At 42.1% G+C, this 21,362-nt stretch overlaps 1 protein-coding gene across 1 annotated transcript in view; it reads right to left on the minus strand.

Moving 5' to 3' along the window:
• nampt2 (nicotinamide phosphoribosyltransferase 2) overlaps positions 1-21,362 on the minus strand; it is a 50,813-nt gene that overhangs the window by 28,400 nt on the left and 1,051 nt on the right. Inside the window, 4 exon segments of the mRNA XM_059649616.1 lie at positions 3,593-3,753; positions 4,397-4,427; positions 4,429-4,524; positions 11,241-11,305. Coding sequence (XP_059505599.1) covers positions 3,593-3,753; positions 4,397-4,427; positions 4,429-4,524; positions 11,241-11,305 — 353 coding nt within the window.

Here is a 21,362-nt window from a genome sequence, read left to right on the forward strand (position 1 = left end):
GGTCCAATGACTCACAACCCTCACAGAAAAGAGTTCTTTGCTTCATACAATAGGAGTGGGGAACACGTGATATATGTTGAACAGCTGGGAAAGTGACAGCAGTCTCTTAAGGAAAAACATCACCTTCAGCATGATAGAGTGGTGTGGCATTGGGTGTCACATACTAGAAAAGTTCTAATTGACATCCAGATGTAATAGGTGAGAGCTGGGGGATGCAGTGATTGTTTATTGATTAAGAATTTGCTTTTGTTTGAAAAGCAAACATTTCGTGTTTACTCCCAGAACAAATGTGACTTATTTTGTCTGTTTTCTTCTTTGCTTTTGCTTTTGTTGATTGGAACTTAATGTTTTCAACAGTTTGAAGGCTTTCCAGTAATATAATGTTCTCCTGCTTAACAGTGAGAAGATGTTAGGCTGTGCTGAACGTTAGGAAATGAGCAGAACTTCCTTGGACAGGGTTCTAAGATGGGATGATGTTACAGATGGGAAACCTGAGTCATGTAGCTGCAATTATAATCTCAGCCAAACAGATAGGTAAAATAGCAACACATATATGAATGTGAATTTCTGTGTGCAATGAACTGTCCTGTTTACAACCCGTGAAGTGGAAGCCTTCATAGGCATTTCCTTTTTGTTCCCCTTCCTCTATGTGCACTATAAAGGCCAGCTCCTAGATACCAGCATTTGGCCTGGTGCACAGTTGATATTTAACTGTGGCCCCAGGGCCAACAATCTTGGAGATCCCAACAGTGGCGATTATTCAGGCATTGCCAAATGCACAGTGGCACAAGTAGGGGCCAAAAGGCAAGGTATACACTTAACGAGACACACTGCAGTGAATTACTTGAGATAACTTGCTAAAGTTCAAGGGGAGAAGCCCTCCACAAAACGCTTACTATTTTAAAAAAAATTCTAGCTAGCTTTCTCCTATCCTCCAATTTCTCCTTCCTTCTTAATCCTTTTGTCATTCTTTGCTCTTCTTCACATTCTATCAAATCTTCCGTCTGCCATCTATCATTTGCAGAATTATGTGCTTTATCTTTCAATTGAATACAACATTTAACTTCGTCAGTTAAGCACTATTTGAGTGTCCTTCCTAATTCTTTCCTATTCACTGGAATGTATCCGCTCTAAGTATTCTGCAATATAGTTTCATACTTTTCCCACTGGTTAGTAGTTGATTGAATATATCCTGCAGTGTAATGATAGCATTTAAATGCAGAAAAATTGCAGAAAGCTTCAAGACAAATAGACTTGAGGGTAGTTTTCCATGAAACACAGAAAGCTAGCACATAGGTGCAACAGGTAATCTGGAAGGCTAATAGAACAGTTGCCCTTATTTCAAGGGTATAAAAGTAACTAAGTCTTATAGCAACCATACAAGATGCTGGTGAGACTATATTTGGAGTACTTTGAGCAGTTTTGGTCCTCTTACTTAAGGAAAGAAAGGACATTGGAGGCAGTTCACTAGAATGGTCCCTGGTATGGAGGGATTTTTTTTCCGTGCAAAGATTAAACAAGTTAGGGCTCTACTCACTGGAGTTTAGAAGAATGAGACATAATCTCATTGAAACAGATAGGATTCTTAAAGGACATAGCAGGGTAAATTCTGAGAGGAAGTTTCTCCTCATTGAAAAGTTTAGGACTAGATGGCATTGTCTCAGAATAAAGAACTTGTCAATTTAAGACTGATATGAAGAGGAGTTTCTTCAAGCACAGAGGGCTGTGGAGACACAATCATTGTGTGTACTTAAGGCTGAGACAGATAGATTCTTGATCAACAGTAGAATTCAAGGGTTACAAGAAAAACACAGGAAAGTGGACGCGAGGAATGTTGAATCAGCCACAATCCTTTTGAATGCCAGAACAGGATCAGGAGGCCTAACAGCCTACTCCTGTTCCTATTTCATATGGCCTTATGATATTTCTGTGTTTCTTACGTCTAAGCAAATGGATTCAGACTTTAACTCCTTTACAATAATTATTCTCTCCACTATTAATCTTCCCCTTAATCAATACTATCTCACTTATTCCATCTTCACTGAACACTTTATATCCAGAAATATGTAGTACCATGCCTATTGGAACTAGAACCAGCTATCACTTTAAACTTTAACAGGCACACAGATGCAGCTTTTGCCAACCAGAAAATAATGTTTATTTTGATCAACCACTGTTTGTGCCTTAGCAAAATTCTTCAGATTGGAGGATAAGAGTGAAACACATTTTCTCCAAGGTTGAAACACAGTTCAGAGCTTCTGTTTTGTAATCAAAAATCTTATAAGAGCATTTCCTCTAATATTTTGTCTGGATTAAGCTAATTTATAGATAATCACTTGGTCAAAGATTAGATCTGTAGGAACAGTCCATTAATACAGTCACACAGTCACAGAGTCTTTGGCTTACCAGAGACTCATTGACCTTAAGCAGAAAGTCAACGGCCTCAAAAATTAACATATCTCAACATACAAAAATCAACATAATCAGACATTGAGATGAAATGCTGTATTTTTAATTGACAATTTTAAAAGATACTCTGAGCAAGGAATATGTATTACCATTAAAGGCACGTTTAGGATAATAAGATTTGAAGTTTCAAACTACAGGTGGTTAATGTGCTCATTTTTGCTTGGGTCTATGATGCAAAGAAATGGGCATTCAACCTTATCAAGCATGCATCTAATTGCCAGTGTAACATCCGAGATTTTCACCTTGGATAGGTCATTCTGTCCACAAGATCTGAACTTCTGAGAGTATTCGCACTGGTTGCAATTTCTAATTACTTTTATACTCAGCTGACAAAATTAATTTACTTATGAAAAGCTAAATAAGCTGACAACTACTTCACAAAAAGGAATAGATTTTTTTTCTCTCCATGCTCTAGGACTCGAGCCAGAAGTCATAACAGGAAGAAACAAAACCTAGGAGCTTAAGTCCAGTTCAAATCATTATATTCAGAAGAAAAGCACTTTAACAAATGTTACAACTCAGAGAGAGCAAAAAGAACTTTATCCATGTTAGCCAGAATACATGTAACGTGGAAATACTGAAAATAGGTGCAGGAGTAGACCGCTTGACTCTTGCACTTGCCCTGCCATTCAATATGATAATTGCTGATCATCCAGCTTTGGCCTCAACTGCTTTCTGTGGCAGAGAATTCCACAGGCTTACAACTGTCTGGGTAAAGAAATTTCTTCTCATCTCAGTCCTAAATAGCATACCTCATATCCTCCATCTGTGAGTCTGGTTCTGAACTCCCCAGACATCAAGAAGTCCTTCCAGCCTTTACCCTGTTGGAATTTATAGGTTTCTTTGAGAACTCCACTATTCTTCTAAAATCCAAATAATATAGTCCTAACTGATCCAGTAAATCTTCATTGCACTCCCACCATAGCCAGAACATTTTCAGAAAAGGAAACCAAAACTGCACACCATATTTGAGGTATCATCTCACCAAAGCCCTACACAATCTCAGCAAGACACTGCTTCTCCCTCTTAAGGCCAACATACTATTTGCCTTCCTCACTGACTGATGCACCTTTAGTGAAGGACAACTAAGTCCGATGTTTAAATAGAATGTAAGTGATAGTGCCTTCTGAGAAGAGGCTCCCCTGCGACCAAAGTCATGTAATTTGAACTCCAGACCATTCAGATTCCCTGATGTTTTGTGTAAATACAGAGCTAGAATTTTATTAAATTCCTTGAATATGGTAACAATGGTGATAGGATACCAGGCCTGAACAAGAATAGCCTGTTGAGAGAAAGTATTTACATTTTTTTCTGTTAGATTAATACTGGAGAAAGCCTCAGTCATAACGACGACTAGACCATTCATTTTAATTCACAGAATCACAAAGTTTGAACTTCATTACTGGTTTAAGAGTCAGTGTGTTAAATATTCAGCAAGTTTTCAATGTATCTGGAGTGCACAGAATGTGATAATGGAACACAAATAAAGTCTTCATTGAACCCAATCCCTTAAAGCCTAACATTATGAATGCAAATGGGATAATAGCCATTAAGAGTTTCAACTTATCTCACCATTCATACTTCCAAACTATAATATGTTTATAAGGGGCTGAAATTAGACTCAGAAGTCATTCGGGTCAGTTTAATGGCCTGAGCAGTAAAGAAAAGCAAAATTTGCCACTTTTAAAACTGATTTCCAGTCGTCACTAACATTTCTAACATAGCCTGCTGCCTCTGCCTCTGAGCGGGATGCTACCACCATATTTCCAAAAGATGACCTTCCCTATTGTGGCGCAGAGATGAGGGTGAGTTTAAGAGGAGAAGAGGGGCAGCAGTACCAAACCTTGGGCAAACACACACTACCATTATACTGAATTCTGACAGGATCAGGCGGCAAGTTTGAATAAGAAGCAGCAAAAACAATCCTCAATGTAGTTGGTCAGCCAATAAACATTTTGAATCTGTATTCTCCACTGTTAAAAGAACATTTCCATGATGAATGATGCTTCCTCCAAGAATATCTTTAATACAACCAGGTAAATGTCCAGTGTGTTTCTGAAGTAAAACAGGATTTCAATGTACTTTCAGATAATGTGTTACAATTAAAGAGAATCATTCTGAATTTCATTGAATGTGCCAGCAATGCAAAGTCTACTTCACTTAACAACTAGTGCACAAATGGACAATGAAAATAAAGTTTAAGTCAGATACAGGGAGATCAAGATTTTAAAAAATAAATCAATCTAAATCAATTTTGCACACAGTTCCTCAGATTTTAGTCAATAATTTCGAATGGCAAGAGAATTTGTCTGCATGCAAAGCTCCTACTGCAAAATGTTGGAAGTCAGGGACACTTGCAGTGTCTGTGTGGACTACAATTGCAGGAAGTGTGCTCAGCTGCAGCTCCTGACTGATCGTATGGAGTATCTGGAGCTGCAAATGGACTCCCTGTGGGACATCCAGGTGGCTACGAATGTCATGGACAGCATGTTTAGTGAGCTGGTTATCCCACCAGTAAGGACTACGCAGGCAGAGCAGTGGGTGACCACCATGAAGATAAGTAAGTGTGGGCAGACAGTGCAGGAGTCTCCTGTGGCCATTCTTCTCTCAAACAGGCAGACCATATTGGATGGTGTTGCAGGGGGATGGTCTCTCAGTGGAAAGCTGCCGCAGCTGCCAGATCTGTGATACCATGATTGGCTCTGTTGTGCAGCAGGCAGGGTCAAAGTATAGACAAGCAGTAGTGATAGTGGACTCTGTAGTCAGAGCAGAATTAGGAATTTCTATGGCTGCAAGCAAGACTTCAGAATGCTATCTTGCGTCCCTGGTTCTATGGTTAAGGATGTCTGTGAGCCAGCATAGGATATTTTGAAGGGGGAAAGGGTAAGCAGCCAAAGCCTGGGGTCCATATTGGTACAAATGATGTCGGCAGAAGGAGAGATGAAGTGCTGCAAAGGGAGTTCATGCAGTTAGGTAGGAAGTTGAAAAGAAGGGCTTCTAGAGTTGTAATTTCAGCATTACTTCCTGTGCCATGTTCTAGTGAGGCTAGGAACAGGAAGTTAATACATTTAAATACATGACTAAAGAGCTGGTCTAGGAGGGAGGGCTTCAGATATGTGGATCACTGGAATGTCTTCCAGGGCAGGTGGGACCTGTATAAGAGGGGCACCAGTCTTGTGGCAGGGAGGTTTGCTTGCGCTACTCAGAAAGGTTTAAAGTAATGTGGCAGGGCCTGGGACCCAGGGCTGTAGGTCAGCAAGTAAAATGACTAAGAAGGAGTCAGAGAACAAAGGGAGTAAGGCTAACAGGAGAACAGGCGGGGAGAGGTTATTCAACACATCGGGACTGGCATTCTGAGATGTATTTGTTTTAATGTGAAGTGTATGACAGATAATCCAGATAAATTTAGAGCCTGGATTAAAACATATAAATATGACATCGTAGCTATTACAGAGATTTGGTTGAGAGTGAGACAGACTGGCAGCTTAATGTTCCAGGATTTAGATGTTTCAGGTGAGACAGAGGTGGGGTATTTGCGTTCCTGATAATGTACTGAGGGAGGGCTCACCAAGTGAGGCCATATGGGTAGTTCTCAGGAAAAGGAAGTGTGCAATTATTTTGATGGGATTGTACTACAACCTCCTAATAGCCAGCAGATGATAGAGGGGCAGATATATGGTCAGATTATGGAAAAATGTGAAAATAACAGTGTTGTTGTGGTGGATGACTTTAACTACCCGCATATTGATTGAGGTTTGTTTGTGGTGGGGCATGGATGGAGTGAGGGGTGTCAGGGGGAGGAGTCTGTTAGGTGTGTCTAACTAGGGAGGGGACCATAGTAGATCTGATATTGGGAATGAACAAGCCAGGTGCTCAAAGTTTCAGTTGGGGGTGGGGGTGTGTTTCAGGAGCAGTGACCATAATGAGAAACTTTATTTACTTTGCACTGAGGAGCTATATGGTAGTTGATGTATACAAATATGCTGCCTGGTGTGCAGTAAATTAGCAAGAAGAGCACAGAGCAGAGAAACAGATTGCAAAAACAGCTTCAACAAAAGCTAAATGTCGTTTAATACGTTTGCAGTGGCAGTCATAATCTTATTGGAAGGAGCCACCATCTGGAGCAACACACTTGCAGAAATTGCAGGGCTACATCCGTTCAGCTGAAGTTACTGAGGAAAAGCAGGATATACTGATTCAAGTATAGAGGGACATTAGGAGTGCATATTCTTAGATTTACATTATTGCCTGCCTACATTCTTCACATTTATACGTGACATAGACAGCTAAGATGAATTCCTGCACTGACTGCAGTTGTGGTCACCACACTTCTATAACTTTGTGGAATGTTGATAATATTGAAGGAATAGGGTGATTATGTTAATCAGATTGTAGAGCTAAATGACACAAGAATAGTTGAGACCCCATAATTTTGAGACTCGATGTGAGCAGCGCTTTCAAATAGTGGTTTTTCTGACTCTTTGGATTGGGACATCCGCTTACACTGAAAATAACAGGGAGAGTGTGCTGGCAGGAGTAGGAGGGATTTAGTCCTATTAAACCCAGAACTACACATTTGCATGAAATCCTGCTGAGACAGACAGCAGGGTTCCTTTTGTTTTGTATTGCTCTCCACCAGCTTCTTCCCCCACTCCATTACGGCCAGCCAAACTGAGAAGCTGGACTTGAGATTGCAGATCACAGGCAGCAAATATTAGGAAAAGGGAGAAAGGGTTTGGGGAAGAGATGGGCAGGGCTCATGACAGCAGGATAAAAGCTGATTTCTTGGGTAGAATGGATGGCAAGAGGAAGCACTTCAACTCCTCTCGACCCAAAAGCAGTGCAAGAAAGGTACTTATTTACCCACTTCATCCACCTGACCCCAACCATCAATCCCTCACTACAATCCTCATCCCAACCTCTCAGTTGGTGCGTTCCTAAGGCACAGAAATCCCCAGCATTATGATCAGAGACCACTTCCTACTGACAAAGAGGGTGGCCGTGGGTACCTGCATGGGCCCAAGCTATGCCTTGCCTCTTTGTAGGTTATGTGGAACAGTCCCTCTTTCACACCTACACTGGCCCTAAATCCCAGCTCCTCCTCCGTTACATTGATGACTGTATCGGTGCAGCCTCATGCTCCCAAGAGCAGCACGAACCATTCATCCACTTCACCAACACCTTCCACCCCAACTTTAAGTTCACCTGGACCATCTCCAACACATCCTTCACCTTCCCGGACCTCTCAGTCTCAATTTCAGGCAACCAGCTTGTAACTGATGTCCATTTCAAGCCCACCGACTCCTACAGCTACCTGGAATACAACTCCTCCCACCCACCTTCCTGCAAAAATTCCATCCCCTATTCCAAATTCCTCTGCTTCCGCCACATCTGCTCCCAGGATGAGGCATTCCACTCCTGTACATCCCCGATGTCCTCGTTCTTCAAGGACTGCAAGCTCCCCCCGCCACCGCAGCAGTGGTCGAGAACGCCCTTGACCGTGTCTCCCGCATATCCTGCAACTCATCCCTCACATCCCACCCCCACAATAACCGCCAAAACAGAATCCCCCTCGACCTCACATACCACCCCACCAACCTCCAGATACAACGCATCATCATCCAACACTTCCGCCATCTACAATCCGATCACACCACTACAGACATTTTTCCATCCCCACCCTTGTCTGCCTTCCGGAGAGACCACTCTCTCCACGACTCCCTTGTCCGCTCCACACTGCCCTCCAACCCCACCACACCCAGTGCCTTCCCCTGCAACCGCAGGAAGTGCTACACTTACCCCCACTCCTCCTCCCTCACCCCCATCCCAGGCCCCAAGATCACTTTCCACATCAAGCAGAGGTTCACCTGCACATCCGCTAATGTGGTATACTGTATCCACTGTACCCGGTGTGTCTTCCTCTACATTGGGAAAACCAAACGGAGGCTTGGGAAACACTTTGCAGAAGACCTACGCTCGGTTTGCAATAAACAACTGCACCTCCCAATCGCGAACCATTTCAACTCCCCCTCCCATTCCTTAGACGACATGTCCATCCTGGGCCTCCTGCAGTGCCATAATGATGCCACCAGTAGGTTGCAGGAACAGAAACTCATATTCCGCTTGGCAAACCTGCAGCCCAATGGTATCAATGTGGATTTCACCAGCTTCAAAATCTCCCCTCCCCCCACTGCATCCCTAAACTGGTCTAGCTCATCCCCACCTCCCTAACCTGTTCTTCCTCTCACCTATCCCCTCCTCCCACCTCAACCCGCACATCCATTTCCTCCCTACCAACCTCATCCCGCTCCCTTGACCTGTCCGTCCTCCCCGGACTGACCTAACCCCTCCCTACCTCCCCAGCCATACTCTCCTCTCCACCTATCTTCTCCTCTATCCATCTTCGGTCCGCCTCCCCCTCTCTCCCTATTTATTCCAGAACCCTCTCCCCATCCCCCGCTTTCTGATGAAGGGTCTAGGCCCAAAACATCAGCTTTTGTGCTCCTCAGATGCTGCTTGGCCTGTTGTGATCATCTGGCTCCACATTTTGTAATCCCCAGCATTATGTTTGGAATATAAATAAAAGGTAGAGTGCAATATCGGTACACAGAGGAAAATGTCAGTAAAAAATTAAAACTTTGAAATGATCATGTTTGCACTGGACCTCCAATTTGTAGTGGACAAGACAAGTCTGACCATTATGGCTCATTTACTAATTTTACTGGTTTTTCCCTTTCGTTGGTATAGGTCTTATTTGTCAAATACAGAGCTTATGAGAGGCTCATGTTAGCGATAATGGGAACTGCAGATGCTGGAGAATCCGAGTTAACAAAGTGTGCAGCTGGATGAACACAGCAGGCCAAGCAGCATCTTAGGAGGACAAAAGCTGATATTTCAGGCCTAGACCCTTCGTCAGAAAAGGGTCCTGCTATGGACTTAATTGGGATTGAAGCAGGAAGGAAGTGTGTTCCCCATTCTCCACCCTTCTGCTTGATTAAATAGTTTAGCCCCATTCCCCTCCAATGCCAGACATGACACCCACCATGGGGTGAGCATTAAATTTTACCCAAAGCCTAAGATTTACAGTTTAGTTACCCTAACAACCCACCTGCCTCCAGAGAGCAGATTAATCATGTGCCACCAATTGCCTGTCCAACCCAGGAGCAGCTGCACTGCTGGTGAGTTGGGGTCAGGCTGTAAGATTACATGCCATTATTTTGGTAAAGAGAAGGGAACTTATCCCCAGCATCATGAGCAATATTTAACTCTCAATCAGCATCACAAAAACCAGATTATCTAATCTTAATCACATTGTTTGAGAGAGTTTACTGAGCACAAATTGTCTACGATGTTCCCTATATTACGACTGTGACTACACTTCAGAAAGTATTTTAGTGGTTGTAAAATACTTTGGAACATTTGATGGTTGTGAAAGGAACTATATAATTGGTAGTTCTTCCTTTTCCTTTTCAACTAATAATCCTATAGCCCATTGATCATAATTCTAAAACTGTTACCAGAAACCCCTTCTCTGCATCAATCAACTCCCCAACCAATGTTGCTTTTAAAAGGCACATCTCTCCTCCTGTCTCCTTAAACTATGGTTCACATTTAGGATCTATGGAAGGATCACAATTCTGAATTGAGAACTCCAGGCAAAGCCAATTTGAAATCAAAGCAGGAAGTGCTGGAGAAACGCAGCAGTTCTGACAGCATCTTGATGTCAGAGTCCAAAATGATATTTTTTCAGAATGGAACCTATCTGTACTTGGTCTTTACATGTCACACAGTGACTGGAACCAAACCATAGAATCTCACAAAGGCATAATAGACTCACTTCTTTGATTCCCTAAACTCAACAGTGACATATCTAAACCCTTCCCTGGATTTAGGCTCAATAAAGGAGAGAATGATTGAAATGGGAGGAGGCCCAGTGCCTATACTGGCTCCTATAAAATCACTTGTTCTCCGACAGATTATTACATACTTATGCTATTTCCTTCAAAATAAAGTATCAAGCTTCTGATTGGTTGGCAGCTCCTGGCAGGCAAAACTTGTCTCAATAATTTCCACACTTCCCACTCCTTTGCATATACACTCGCACTGGAACATTACAAAGACAGAGTATAGAGCAAGACAAACATTGAAGGTTTGTTCTACTATCCTGGAAATCAATAATCTTCCATTCTCTCTTCCCCATCCTCCATTGTTCTCCCAATCTTAATCTCTGCCCCACTGTTCCCCAACCTATTCTTATTTGTCCATAAAACCCATAGGTTCCATACATCCTTTTGCTGCGGATCCTCTCTAAGCCCTATTCCTATTTACAACATTCCTGCTGCTCAGGCCTTTGCAGAAAACACAGCTCCCCATGTTAACACTTTTCTTCATTTGCAACCACCGAATCTCACTCCTTACCATCCTTCCGAACACAGCTGTAAATTCCCACTCCCTCCCATCTCTCTGACACGCCATCCCACAATCCACATTCCTATTTCCACTCTATGTGACACTCCCCTCCTTCTTATTATCTTTGCAAGGCCCAAGCTCTCAAGTTAAGATGCATACACCCAGGATTAGTCTGTACCCTACACCTTCCCTCACTAGGTGCCATAACCAGGGAGAAGTAGCACAGTGCTTTTGGAGCACTACTCCAGGTGTGACATCTTGTTGGCCACCTATTCCCACAAGGTACAGTGAAAAGTTGATGTCGCTGCCAATTCCCAGGAGTAGGCTCTGGGCACAGATCTGATGGTCAGGCTGTTTGTTACCTGAGTCCAGGGGTCTGCTACTGAAGGGGATTGACACATTGTCACTTTTGCTACCTGGATACTGGCTGTGACAGCAAGTACATTGCAACAATTGGGAAAATGCTTAAATTTCCACTTATTACAGCTTTACATTTTATGTGTGAGCATTTAAATGTGTTAGATCTAAACATGTACCATGCTAATTCTGGTCATTTTAAAACAATTATTGACTAAATCAACCTTATCAACATAACCCAGGAACCAATTACAGAATCTTATTCACTCATCACCCAACTCAGATCAGTCACTCCCACTTTCTATTCCTAGCAGATTACAACTACAAAAAGTAAATGCCTTATCTTTCTCCATCACTATTGACTCAATCTACAAACTTTGTTCCTGAACAGCATAGCCTAGGTCACTTTTTGAGTTGAGGTGTTGACATTTGTAGCTCTGCCCCTAGAATCAGCTCCACACTCTCTCTGACTGACCCAGCTCCCCAGGTATTTATCCTGCTGCTGCTGCTGCTCTTTACCCCCAGGTTCACTCTCCTTTACTCTGCTGTTGCTGTCGCTGCTTGGACTGACCTCAGGCCATGTCCCACTCCTCAGGTATTTATTGTGCTACCGCCATTCACCCCAGGTTCACTCTCCCTCACTCTGTTGCAGCAGCTGTCACTGTCGGCTGACCTTAGGCGAGCCATTATGCAAATAAAGAATAATTGAACAAAAGCATTAGCTACTTAAGAAATACAAGCCCCAAGCCATTTCCTGACTGGACCTTGGTCTCCTCCTAATCAGATCAGAATCAAATCATTTTAGACAGCTGCCAATAAAGCATTTCTCCCAACTTTAACGGTTTGAATTCTATGATCATTTACAAAGAAGCAGTGCTTGCTGTTCATCATCCTTAAAGCTGCAGTCTTTTTTTCTATAGGCTTTGATGTAGCATTTCACAACAGTGCATTGCCTTCTGCAGGGGGTCTGTGGCCTGTACGTGTAGCCAAAACATGGCCAAAATTTTACACAGCCAGAAGGATTCCGTGCCTCAGCCAATATTTTGGCAGAGGCTGTAATCTGGGAGTCCTGTGCCTTTCACCAGGGTTGCATAAGGCTATATCTGCAGTTCATATGAGCAGAAGCACATACGTAAGTGTAGTCATTGAGTCATAGAGCTGGACAGTGCAGAAACAGACCCTTTGGTCCAACTTATCCATGCTGACCAGATATCCTAAATTAATCTAGTCCCATTTGCCAGCATTTAGCCCATATTCCTCTAAACACTTCCTATTCATATACCCATTTAAATATTGTAATTGTACCAGCCTCCACCACCTCCTCTGGCAGCTCCTTCCACACAACACCTTCTGCATGAAACCGTTGCCCTTTAAGTCCCTTTTAAATCTTTCCCCTCTCACCTTAAATCTATGCCATATAATTCTGGGCTGCACGACCCTGGGGAAAAGACCTTGGCTATTCACCCTATCTATGACCCTCATGATTTTATAAACCTCAACAAAGTCACCCCTCAGCCTTTGACACTCCAGCGAAAATACCCAGCCAATTCAGCCTCTCCCTAGAGTTCAAACCTCCAACCCTGGCAACATCCTTGTAAGTCGTTTCTGAATGTTCTCAAATTTCACAATATCATTACCGTGGCAGAGAGACCAGAAGTGATGCAGTATTCCAAACGTGGCCTAATGAATATCCTTGACGGTCACAACATGACCTCCCAACTCCTTTACGCAATGCACTCAGCAATAAATGCAAACATACCAAATACTTCTTCACTTTCCTATCTATCTGCAGCTCCACTTTCAAGGAGCTATGAGCTGCACTCAAAGACCTTTTTGTTCAGCAACACTCACCAGGACCTTACCATTAAGTGTATAAGTTCTGCCCTGATTTACCTTACCCAAATGCAGTGCCTCAGATTTATCTAAATTAAAGTCCATCTGCCGTTCCTTAGCCCACCAGCCCATCTGATCAAGATCCCATTCTATTTTGAAGTAATCTTCTTGGCTGTCCACAACACCAGCAACTTTGGTGTCATCTGCAAACCTACTAACCATTCCTCCTATATTTACATCCAAATCATTAACATAAAATACAAAAAGCAGTGGATCCAGTACCCATCCTGTGGCACACCACTAGTCACAGGCCTCCAGTCTGAAAAGCAACCCTCCACAACCACCCTTTGTCTCCAACCTTTGAGCTAGTTCTATATCCAACTGGCTAGTTCTCCCTGTATTCCACATGATCCAACCCTGCTAACCAGTCTATAATGAGAAACCTTGTCGAATGCCTTACTGAAATCCATATAGATCACATCCACCGCGCTGTCTTCATCAATTCTCTTCATTACCTCTGAAAAACTCAGTTAAGTTAGTGAGACACGATTTCCCATGCAGAAAGCCATGTTGGCTATCCTGAATCAGTCCTTGCCTTTCCAAATACATGTAAATCCTGTTCCGAAGGATCCCCTCCAATAACTTGCCCACCACTGATCATCTATTGTTCCCTGTCTTTTCCATACCACCCTTCTTAAACAGTGGCACCACATTAGCCATCATCCAGTTCTCTGGCACCTCCACTATGGCTATCAATGAGACAAATATCTCAGCAAGGAACTAGCAATAACTTTCCTAGCTTCCCACAAAGCTCTCGGATACACCCGAAGAGGTGCCGGGGATTTATCCACCTTTATGCGTTTTACAATGTCTAATACCTTCTCCTCTGTAATGTGGACATTTTTCAAGATGTCACTGTTTATTTCACGAAGTTCCCTAGCTTCCATGTCTCTCTTTAGCGTGTCCCCCACGTCCTGTGGTTCTGCACATAGGCAGCCTTGCTGATTTTAAGGAGCCCTGTTCTGTCCCTAGTTACTCTTTTGTTCTTAATGTATTTGTAGAATCCCTTTGAATTCTCATTATTCCTACTTGCCAAAGCTATCTCATGTCCCCTTTTTCCCCCTCCTGATTTCCCTCTTAAGTATACTTCTACTGCCTTTATGGTCTTCTAGGGATTCACTTGATACCTGCTGTCTATACCTGACATATGCTTGCTTCTTTTTCTTGACCAAAACTTCAATTTGTCTAGTCGTCCAGCATTCCCTAAACCTACCAGCCCCAACCTTCACCCTAACACAAGCATACTGTCTCTGGATTTTCATTATCTCATTTTGTAGGCTTCTCATTTTCCAGCAATCCCTTTACCTGTGAATATCCACACCCTCATCAACTTTAGCAAGTTCTGGCCTAATTCCGCCAAAATTGGCCTCCCTCCAATTTAGAACTTTAACTTTTAAATCTGGCCTATCTTTACTCATCATTATTTCAAAACAAATAGAATTATGATTATTGGCCCTGAAGTGCTCCTCCACTGACTCGTCAGTCACGTGCTTTGCCTTAATTCCCAAGAGTAGGTCAAGTTTTGCACCTTCTCTTCTAGGCATATCCACATACAGAATCAGAAAATGCTCTTGTACACTCTTAACAAATTCCTCTCCATCCAAGCCCTTAACACTATGGCAGTCCCAGTCTATGCTTGGAAAGTTAAAATTCCCTACCATTACCAGTCTATTATTCTTCGAGATAACTGAGATCTCGTTACAAATTTGCTTGTCAATTTCCCACTGACAATTGCAGGGTCGATGGTACAATCCCAACAAGGTGATCACACTTTCTTATTTCTCAGTTCCATTCAAATAACTTCTTTGGATGCACTATCAGAATACCCTCCCTAAGTACAGCTATAATGCCATTACAAATCAAAAATGCTACCCCCATTCCTCTCTTGCCCCCCTTTCTGTCCTTCCTATCGTATTTATATCCTGGAACATTAAGCTGTCAGTCCTGTCCATTCCTGAGCCATGTTTCTGTAATAGCTATGGTATCCCAGTCCCATGTTCCCAACCATGCCCTGAGTTCATCTGACTTACCTGTCAAGTCTTTTGCATTGAAATAATTGCATTTTAATTTATCAGTCTTACCTCATTCTCTGCTTTGTTCCTACCTGTCCTGACTGTTTAACTTACTCCATTTCCCAACTGCACCCGTCTCAGGCTAATCTATTTTCTCACTATCTCCCTGGAACCCCAACCCTGCCCCCAACCCCATTTTGGTTTTAATCCTTCCAATCATCTCTGCAGTTGTTTTCAAACAGAAATATTTCTAATCAACCAAGTTTCTGAACCATGATTCATAAACTTTCTGAATGTGTTGGAATGCTCTAAATCTACTGAAGTTACTTGGCAAGGTAAGGTATCATTGTGGGAGATTTCAGGTACCTCTTTAAGGTTGTTACTATTAATGTACGCAAAAAAAAGACCCGTGGAACTGTCAAGTCATTTAAATCTGTCCTTTAAATTTTGAATAAAGTAGCAACAAGTTTGTAGTTGAAAAGACTGCAGCTACTTCTAACATCAATGTATGTTTGTTGATGTAAGCCTGAAGGCTGCCATTATAAAATTATTTCTGCTTGTTTGCTTCCGAAACCTATCACAGTGAACCTTAAATTTACAATTTCATTGATATTCTCTGTGGCTATAAAAAGATTAGCTGTCTTTGGTGAGGTTGTTATAAATATAGATATTTGTTTTAGGTGAGATCAAGCACTTGAACTGATGTATTGAGTGGACTTTTATCAATGAGAATTTTTTTTTAATAAAGTGTATTTGTAATGGGCTTTCAGAATTTTCATCTCAGCATGCCCCCTATGATCTGCTTAATAGCTTGCTTAAGGTTGGTATGAGTGAGTTGGCATTGAGGCTGCAATGGGAAAGGGTGGCGGGTTGTGGCATGTGTTAACATGTGGCTGTGAAGGTTGATGGGTTTGCCAAGGTTTATGCATTGGCATGGAAGGTTTCCAGGCTATGAATAGAGGGAAGAATTTGGCAGGGAAGGTTTGAGAGGCTGCAAAAGTAGTTGGGGAAATGGTGCACGGGGAGTATTTGTTGAAGGATTTGGAGAGTTGGAGGGCTCAGTCTTTTCCAGGATAAAGTGAAAGAGCATTAAAATGAGTTTTTTTTAACAGACAACGTTTGCACTCAACAGCCCCTGTAGCTGCCTCCACACTCCATATTCTTTCCACAGGCAGTAGGCCCAGCTTCAGCTAGTACCCACCCACCGAGGGAAAAACTTCTGATAGGACCATGAATTAGGTTTGTGAAATCAGGAATTTCCTGACTCAGAAGATGAAATTTGGGCTAAGCCTGTTCAAACAATCAGATTGAAGAACTGACATTGTGTCATGGACAATCTCTACCAAGAAGAGTTAATTTAATACAACATCATCAACAGAAAGCAAAATAATGACAGGGAAAATAGATGTGATTAAGAGAGAATTAAAGGAACCATAGGGAAAAAAATCTTACTTTATCTCCAACAATATTGAAAACCCATATGAACAAAACAAAAGCTTCTGCAAATCAATTACCAGTACCACACATTTGATTAAAAGAACTCATTAAATCAAATTACAGAAAATGTTCTTTCTCATGCAGCAATCAATTACTTTTGAACAAATGAGCCCTAACTTTTTCTGGCATTTTTTGTGGGTGCCTGCTAGGTTAAGTAGAGAACTACATGTCTCTCGTTTGTTTTACTGTCCATTTTTTAAAGGGAAAAACATAGTTAGCTAATTTGCTGGAGTTCTTTGAACAGGTAATACAGAAGGTTGATGAAGGTAGTACAGTTGAGCTGGTGTACGTGGACCTCCAAAAGGCATTTGATGCAGTACCACACAACAGACATGTGAGCAAAGTTATAGCTCATTAAATAAAAGGGACAGTAACAACATAGCTACAAAATTGTCTGAATGATAGGAAGCAGAGAGTAATGGCTCATGGATATTTCTCAGTCTGGAGGAAGGTTTGTAGTGGACTTCCCCAGCAGTTGGATAAAAGGAGTGCTAATGGTGGTAAAGAAGCAATTATCATCATTAGCACAACTCATAAATGTAAAGTTCTCCACTTTGGAAGCAAAAACAAGAAGGTAGACTATTACCTGAATGTCGATCAATTGGGAAAGGGGCAAGTGCAAGTGGGTGTCCTTGTATACCATTCACTGAAAGCAAGCAGCAGGTGCAGCAAGCAGTGAAGAAGGAAATGGTATGTTGATCTCTGTAGGGAGAGGACTTGAGAACAGAAACTGCAATTGTGCAGGTCCTTGGGGAGACTACACCGGGAGTACTGTTGTTTTTTTCATCTCTTTATCTGGAGATAGATGTTCTGTCTATGGCTATAATTCCTGAGTTGGAGAGACAGATGTATAAAGAGAGATTGTATCAGTTAGGATTGTTTTCACTGGAGTTTAGAAGAACGAACAGGGGAGTCTCAGAAACCTATAAAATTCTAAAAGGACTAGACAAGATAAATGCTGGAAGGATATTCCCAATGACTGGGGAGTCCAGAACCGGGGTCAAAGTTTAAGAATACAAGTATATTTATGATTGAGAGGAGAAACTTTTTACACTGAGAGTGCCAAACCTGTGGAATCCGCTGCCATAGAAAGCATTGAAGCCACATATATGCTCCAAGGAGAAGTTAAATATGGTTCCTAATGCTAAAGAGATTAAATGGTATGGGAAGAACCAAGGTACTAAGTAGGATGGTCAACCATGATTATATTGAATATGATAGACCAGGCTGAATGCCTACTCCTACTCCTTTTTTATGTTTCTTCTGCATTATAACAATACTGTAATTCTATGTTTCTATGAAATAACAATATAAAAAAGCTTGTGGATGAGACCTGGCAATTAGACAGCAACTTTGTAATTCCTGTATTTCACTGTGCATGTACACTCTCTGGAAATTGCTGACTGACATATGGCATAATAATAATAGTGAAAGTGTTAACCTCCTCACCACAAAGTTCAGACCATGACATCTGGTAGCTTCCCAAACCATGTGGTACATCCATCTGCTCAGCCTGTATAAAAACAATAATGGAAGGAATGGCTGACCTCTTAAATGTTCAATATGCTGCTGCTGCTGTAAAATGAAGAGGGCAAATACATTAGTTATCTTCTAATAATCTTAATTTCGCAATCGGAAGCATTCTCTATTCAGCACAAGCTACGCATCCCTGCAGTCTGTGATATAGGTTTACATCTGGAATTCAAGGTGCATCATCTAATTAGTAATGTAGCCATAAGTCAAAGTGAATGGACAGCAGAGAAAACTGGCCTTTTATAAAGGACAAACCAGTTTGTCATTTGTCAACAACGAAAATGTAACATCACATTTTGCATGTCAAATAGATGAGTCATGGATCAATAAGATGAATGGCTAGATTCCTGTAGTGTCAAGAATGCTTGCATTCAAAACATGAATATAAGTAATTGTTGAATCGTGTGCAATGGAAGGAACTCAACTGGTTCTATTCTTGCCTTTCCATTATAACCAGAGGAGGCCTGTGGCACATGTGAGGGTGCCCAGAACAAAAGACAAAAGGGGCGCTAATGTTGGTAAAGAAGCAATTATCATTGTTCACACACCCTCTTTTTTGCTCTGAGCATACTCACCATGTCTTTCACTCCCTCCTCCTGTTAATACCATAGAAACCAAAATTTCCCGGCCCCTTTTGGTTCTGAACAAGACTCTTTGGACTTGAAACATTAACAATCTTTCGGCCCACAGATGCTGCCAGAGCTATTGTGTTTCTCGGGTACTTTGATTTTCTTTTTTCTCTTTATTTCAACTTATCAGCATCTACACTATTTTTCTTTTAATTAAATGCCAAAATCACCAGTGTGCCTTTCTCCTGCATGATTCAGAATGATATTGCTAAGTTCATATTGCCTCTGCTCATTTTCCCTATTTTATGTGTCTCTGCCTTAAGTAGGCATTCTGTACTACAGAACTTTGTTATTAATGAGAAACAACACATCTCGTTGAAGCTTTCCACCTTATACTCATCAGGACAATTCACAGTACCAATTTAAGCAATAAATCCAAATTTATAATATATAAATTTATAATTTATAATCAATCAGCAATCTCCCCTCGTGTAATCTTCTTGCTCTTGAAGTCCTCCTCATAGTTAACAATATTGCCAAGTTCTTTTCTTTTACCTCCTCTCATTTTCTTCAGCGGGGTGGCCATGGGTACACACATGGGCCCCAGTTATGCCTGTGTCTTTGTAGGGTATTTGGAATATTCTTTGTTCCAGCCCCTACCCACAATTCTTTCTCTAGTATGTAAAACATAGAACATAGAACCGTACAGCACAGTACAGGCTCTTCAGCCCATAATGTTGTTGAATGATATCATCAGTGCTGCCTCCCTCTCTCATTCAGAATTGGAAAAGTTTATCAATTTTGCTTCCAATTTCTACAGAGCTCTCACCTTCACCTGGTCCATCTCAGATTCCTCCCTTTCCTTCCTCGACATCACTGTTTCCATTTCCAGGGGCAGACTGGCCCACAATATCCACTATAAACCCACTGACTCACATAGTCACCTGGCATATACATCCTAACACCCTGCTTCCTGTAAAGATTCTATTTCATTCTCCCACTTCTTCTGGCTCCGTTGCATTTGTTCTGATGATGCCAACTTCAACAAGGGAGCCTCTGAAATGCCTACATTCTTCCTCAACCAAGGATTCCCAGCACTATGGTTGACAGGGCCCTCAACGGGGTCTGACCCATCTCCCACATTTCAGCCCTCACCCCATCTCTTTTATCCTGCAACATTCAAAGGATCCCCCTTGTCCTTACCTATCATCCCACCAGCATCCTCATCCAGAGAATCATTAGCTGCCATTTCCGCCACCTCCAGTGGGATGCTACTACCAGACACATATTCCCCTCCCTTCCCTTGTCAGCCTTCTACAGGGACTGTTCCCTCTAAGACACCCTGGTCCACTCTTCCTTCACTCCCAACGCCCCCTCACAGTTTCATGGCACCTTCCACTGCAACCGTCTAACACCTGTCCATTTACTCCTCTTTCCCCAGTAACCAAGGGACCAAACACCCCTTCCAGGTGAAGTACTTCACACAGTCAACTGCATTTGCTGCTAGCAATGTGGTCTCCTCTACACTGGGGAAATGAAGCATAGGCTGGGTGGCCACTTCGCAGAACACCTACATTCTGTCTGTAAAAAGACCCTGAACTTCCAGTTGCATGCCACTTTTACACACCAGCCTATTCCCTGGCCAACATCTCTGCCTCAGGCTTGATGCAAGTCTCCAGCAAAGCTCAGTGCAAGCTGGAAAAACAGCACCTCATTTTCTGCTTGGGGATGCTGCAGCCTTTTTGACTCAATATGGTGTTCAACAGCTTTAGAACTTAAGCTCTCCCACGTCCTTATTCCAACCCCCACAAACCAGGTCTTGTTGTCACACAGTCCATCATTACACACCACCCATTTTTAGCCATTAACAGTCCCCATGAATAGCTATTCACCCTCCTAGCCTGATCATTATGCACTCCTTTGTCTGTGTAACTGTTCTCTCTCTTTGGTCTCTATCTCCACCTATCATTTACTGCTTATCCCAGTGCCCCACCCTGTCTCCTGCATATAAGCTGACATTTTCCTAGTTACCATCAGTTCTGAGGAAGAATCATTTGACCCAAAATGTTAACGCCAATTTTTCTCCACAGATGCTGCCAGACTTGCCGAGTTTTTCCAGTAATTTCTATTTTTGTCTACTACCAAGTCTTGTGTCACCTGCAAATTGTGTCCTGAGAACCCAAATCTATACCATTAATGTAGAACAAGAGAAACAGTAGTTAAATCGGACCTGGGGAAACCCCGCTGTATTCTCCTTGTGTCCGAAAAGTTTATAGTTGCATTGATAGGAAGTCCAAAAAACAACTCCACTATTACCCTCTGTTCCTTGTCACTCTGTCAAATTCTCATTCCTGCTACTTCTGTCTGCTGTGTGGTACTTTAGTAAATACTTCTGGAAGTCCATAAACGCCATATCAGCCACATTACTCTCACCAACCCTGTCCGTTAGAACTTAGTGTGGTTAATTTAACACAATTTGCCTTGAACAAATCCATACTGGCTTTCTTTAACTAACCCTCACTTGCCCAAGAGATTTTAGTTTTGTTCCAGATTCTCAGAGTGAGTTTGCCAGAAATTGACTAGGTGTCAACTTTGGTGGATTTCATGGCAAGTTGATCCACAT

The sequence above is a fragment of the Stegostoma tigrinum genome, chromosome 11 (assembly GCF_030684315.1).
Source record: "Stegostoma tigrinum isolate sSteTig4 chromosome 11, sSteTig4.hap1, whole genome shotgun sequence".
Lineage (NCBI taxonomy): Eukaryota > Metazoa > Chordata > Chondrichthyes > Orectolobiformes > Stegostomatidae > Stegostoma > Stegostoma tigrinum.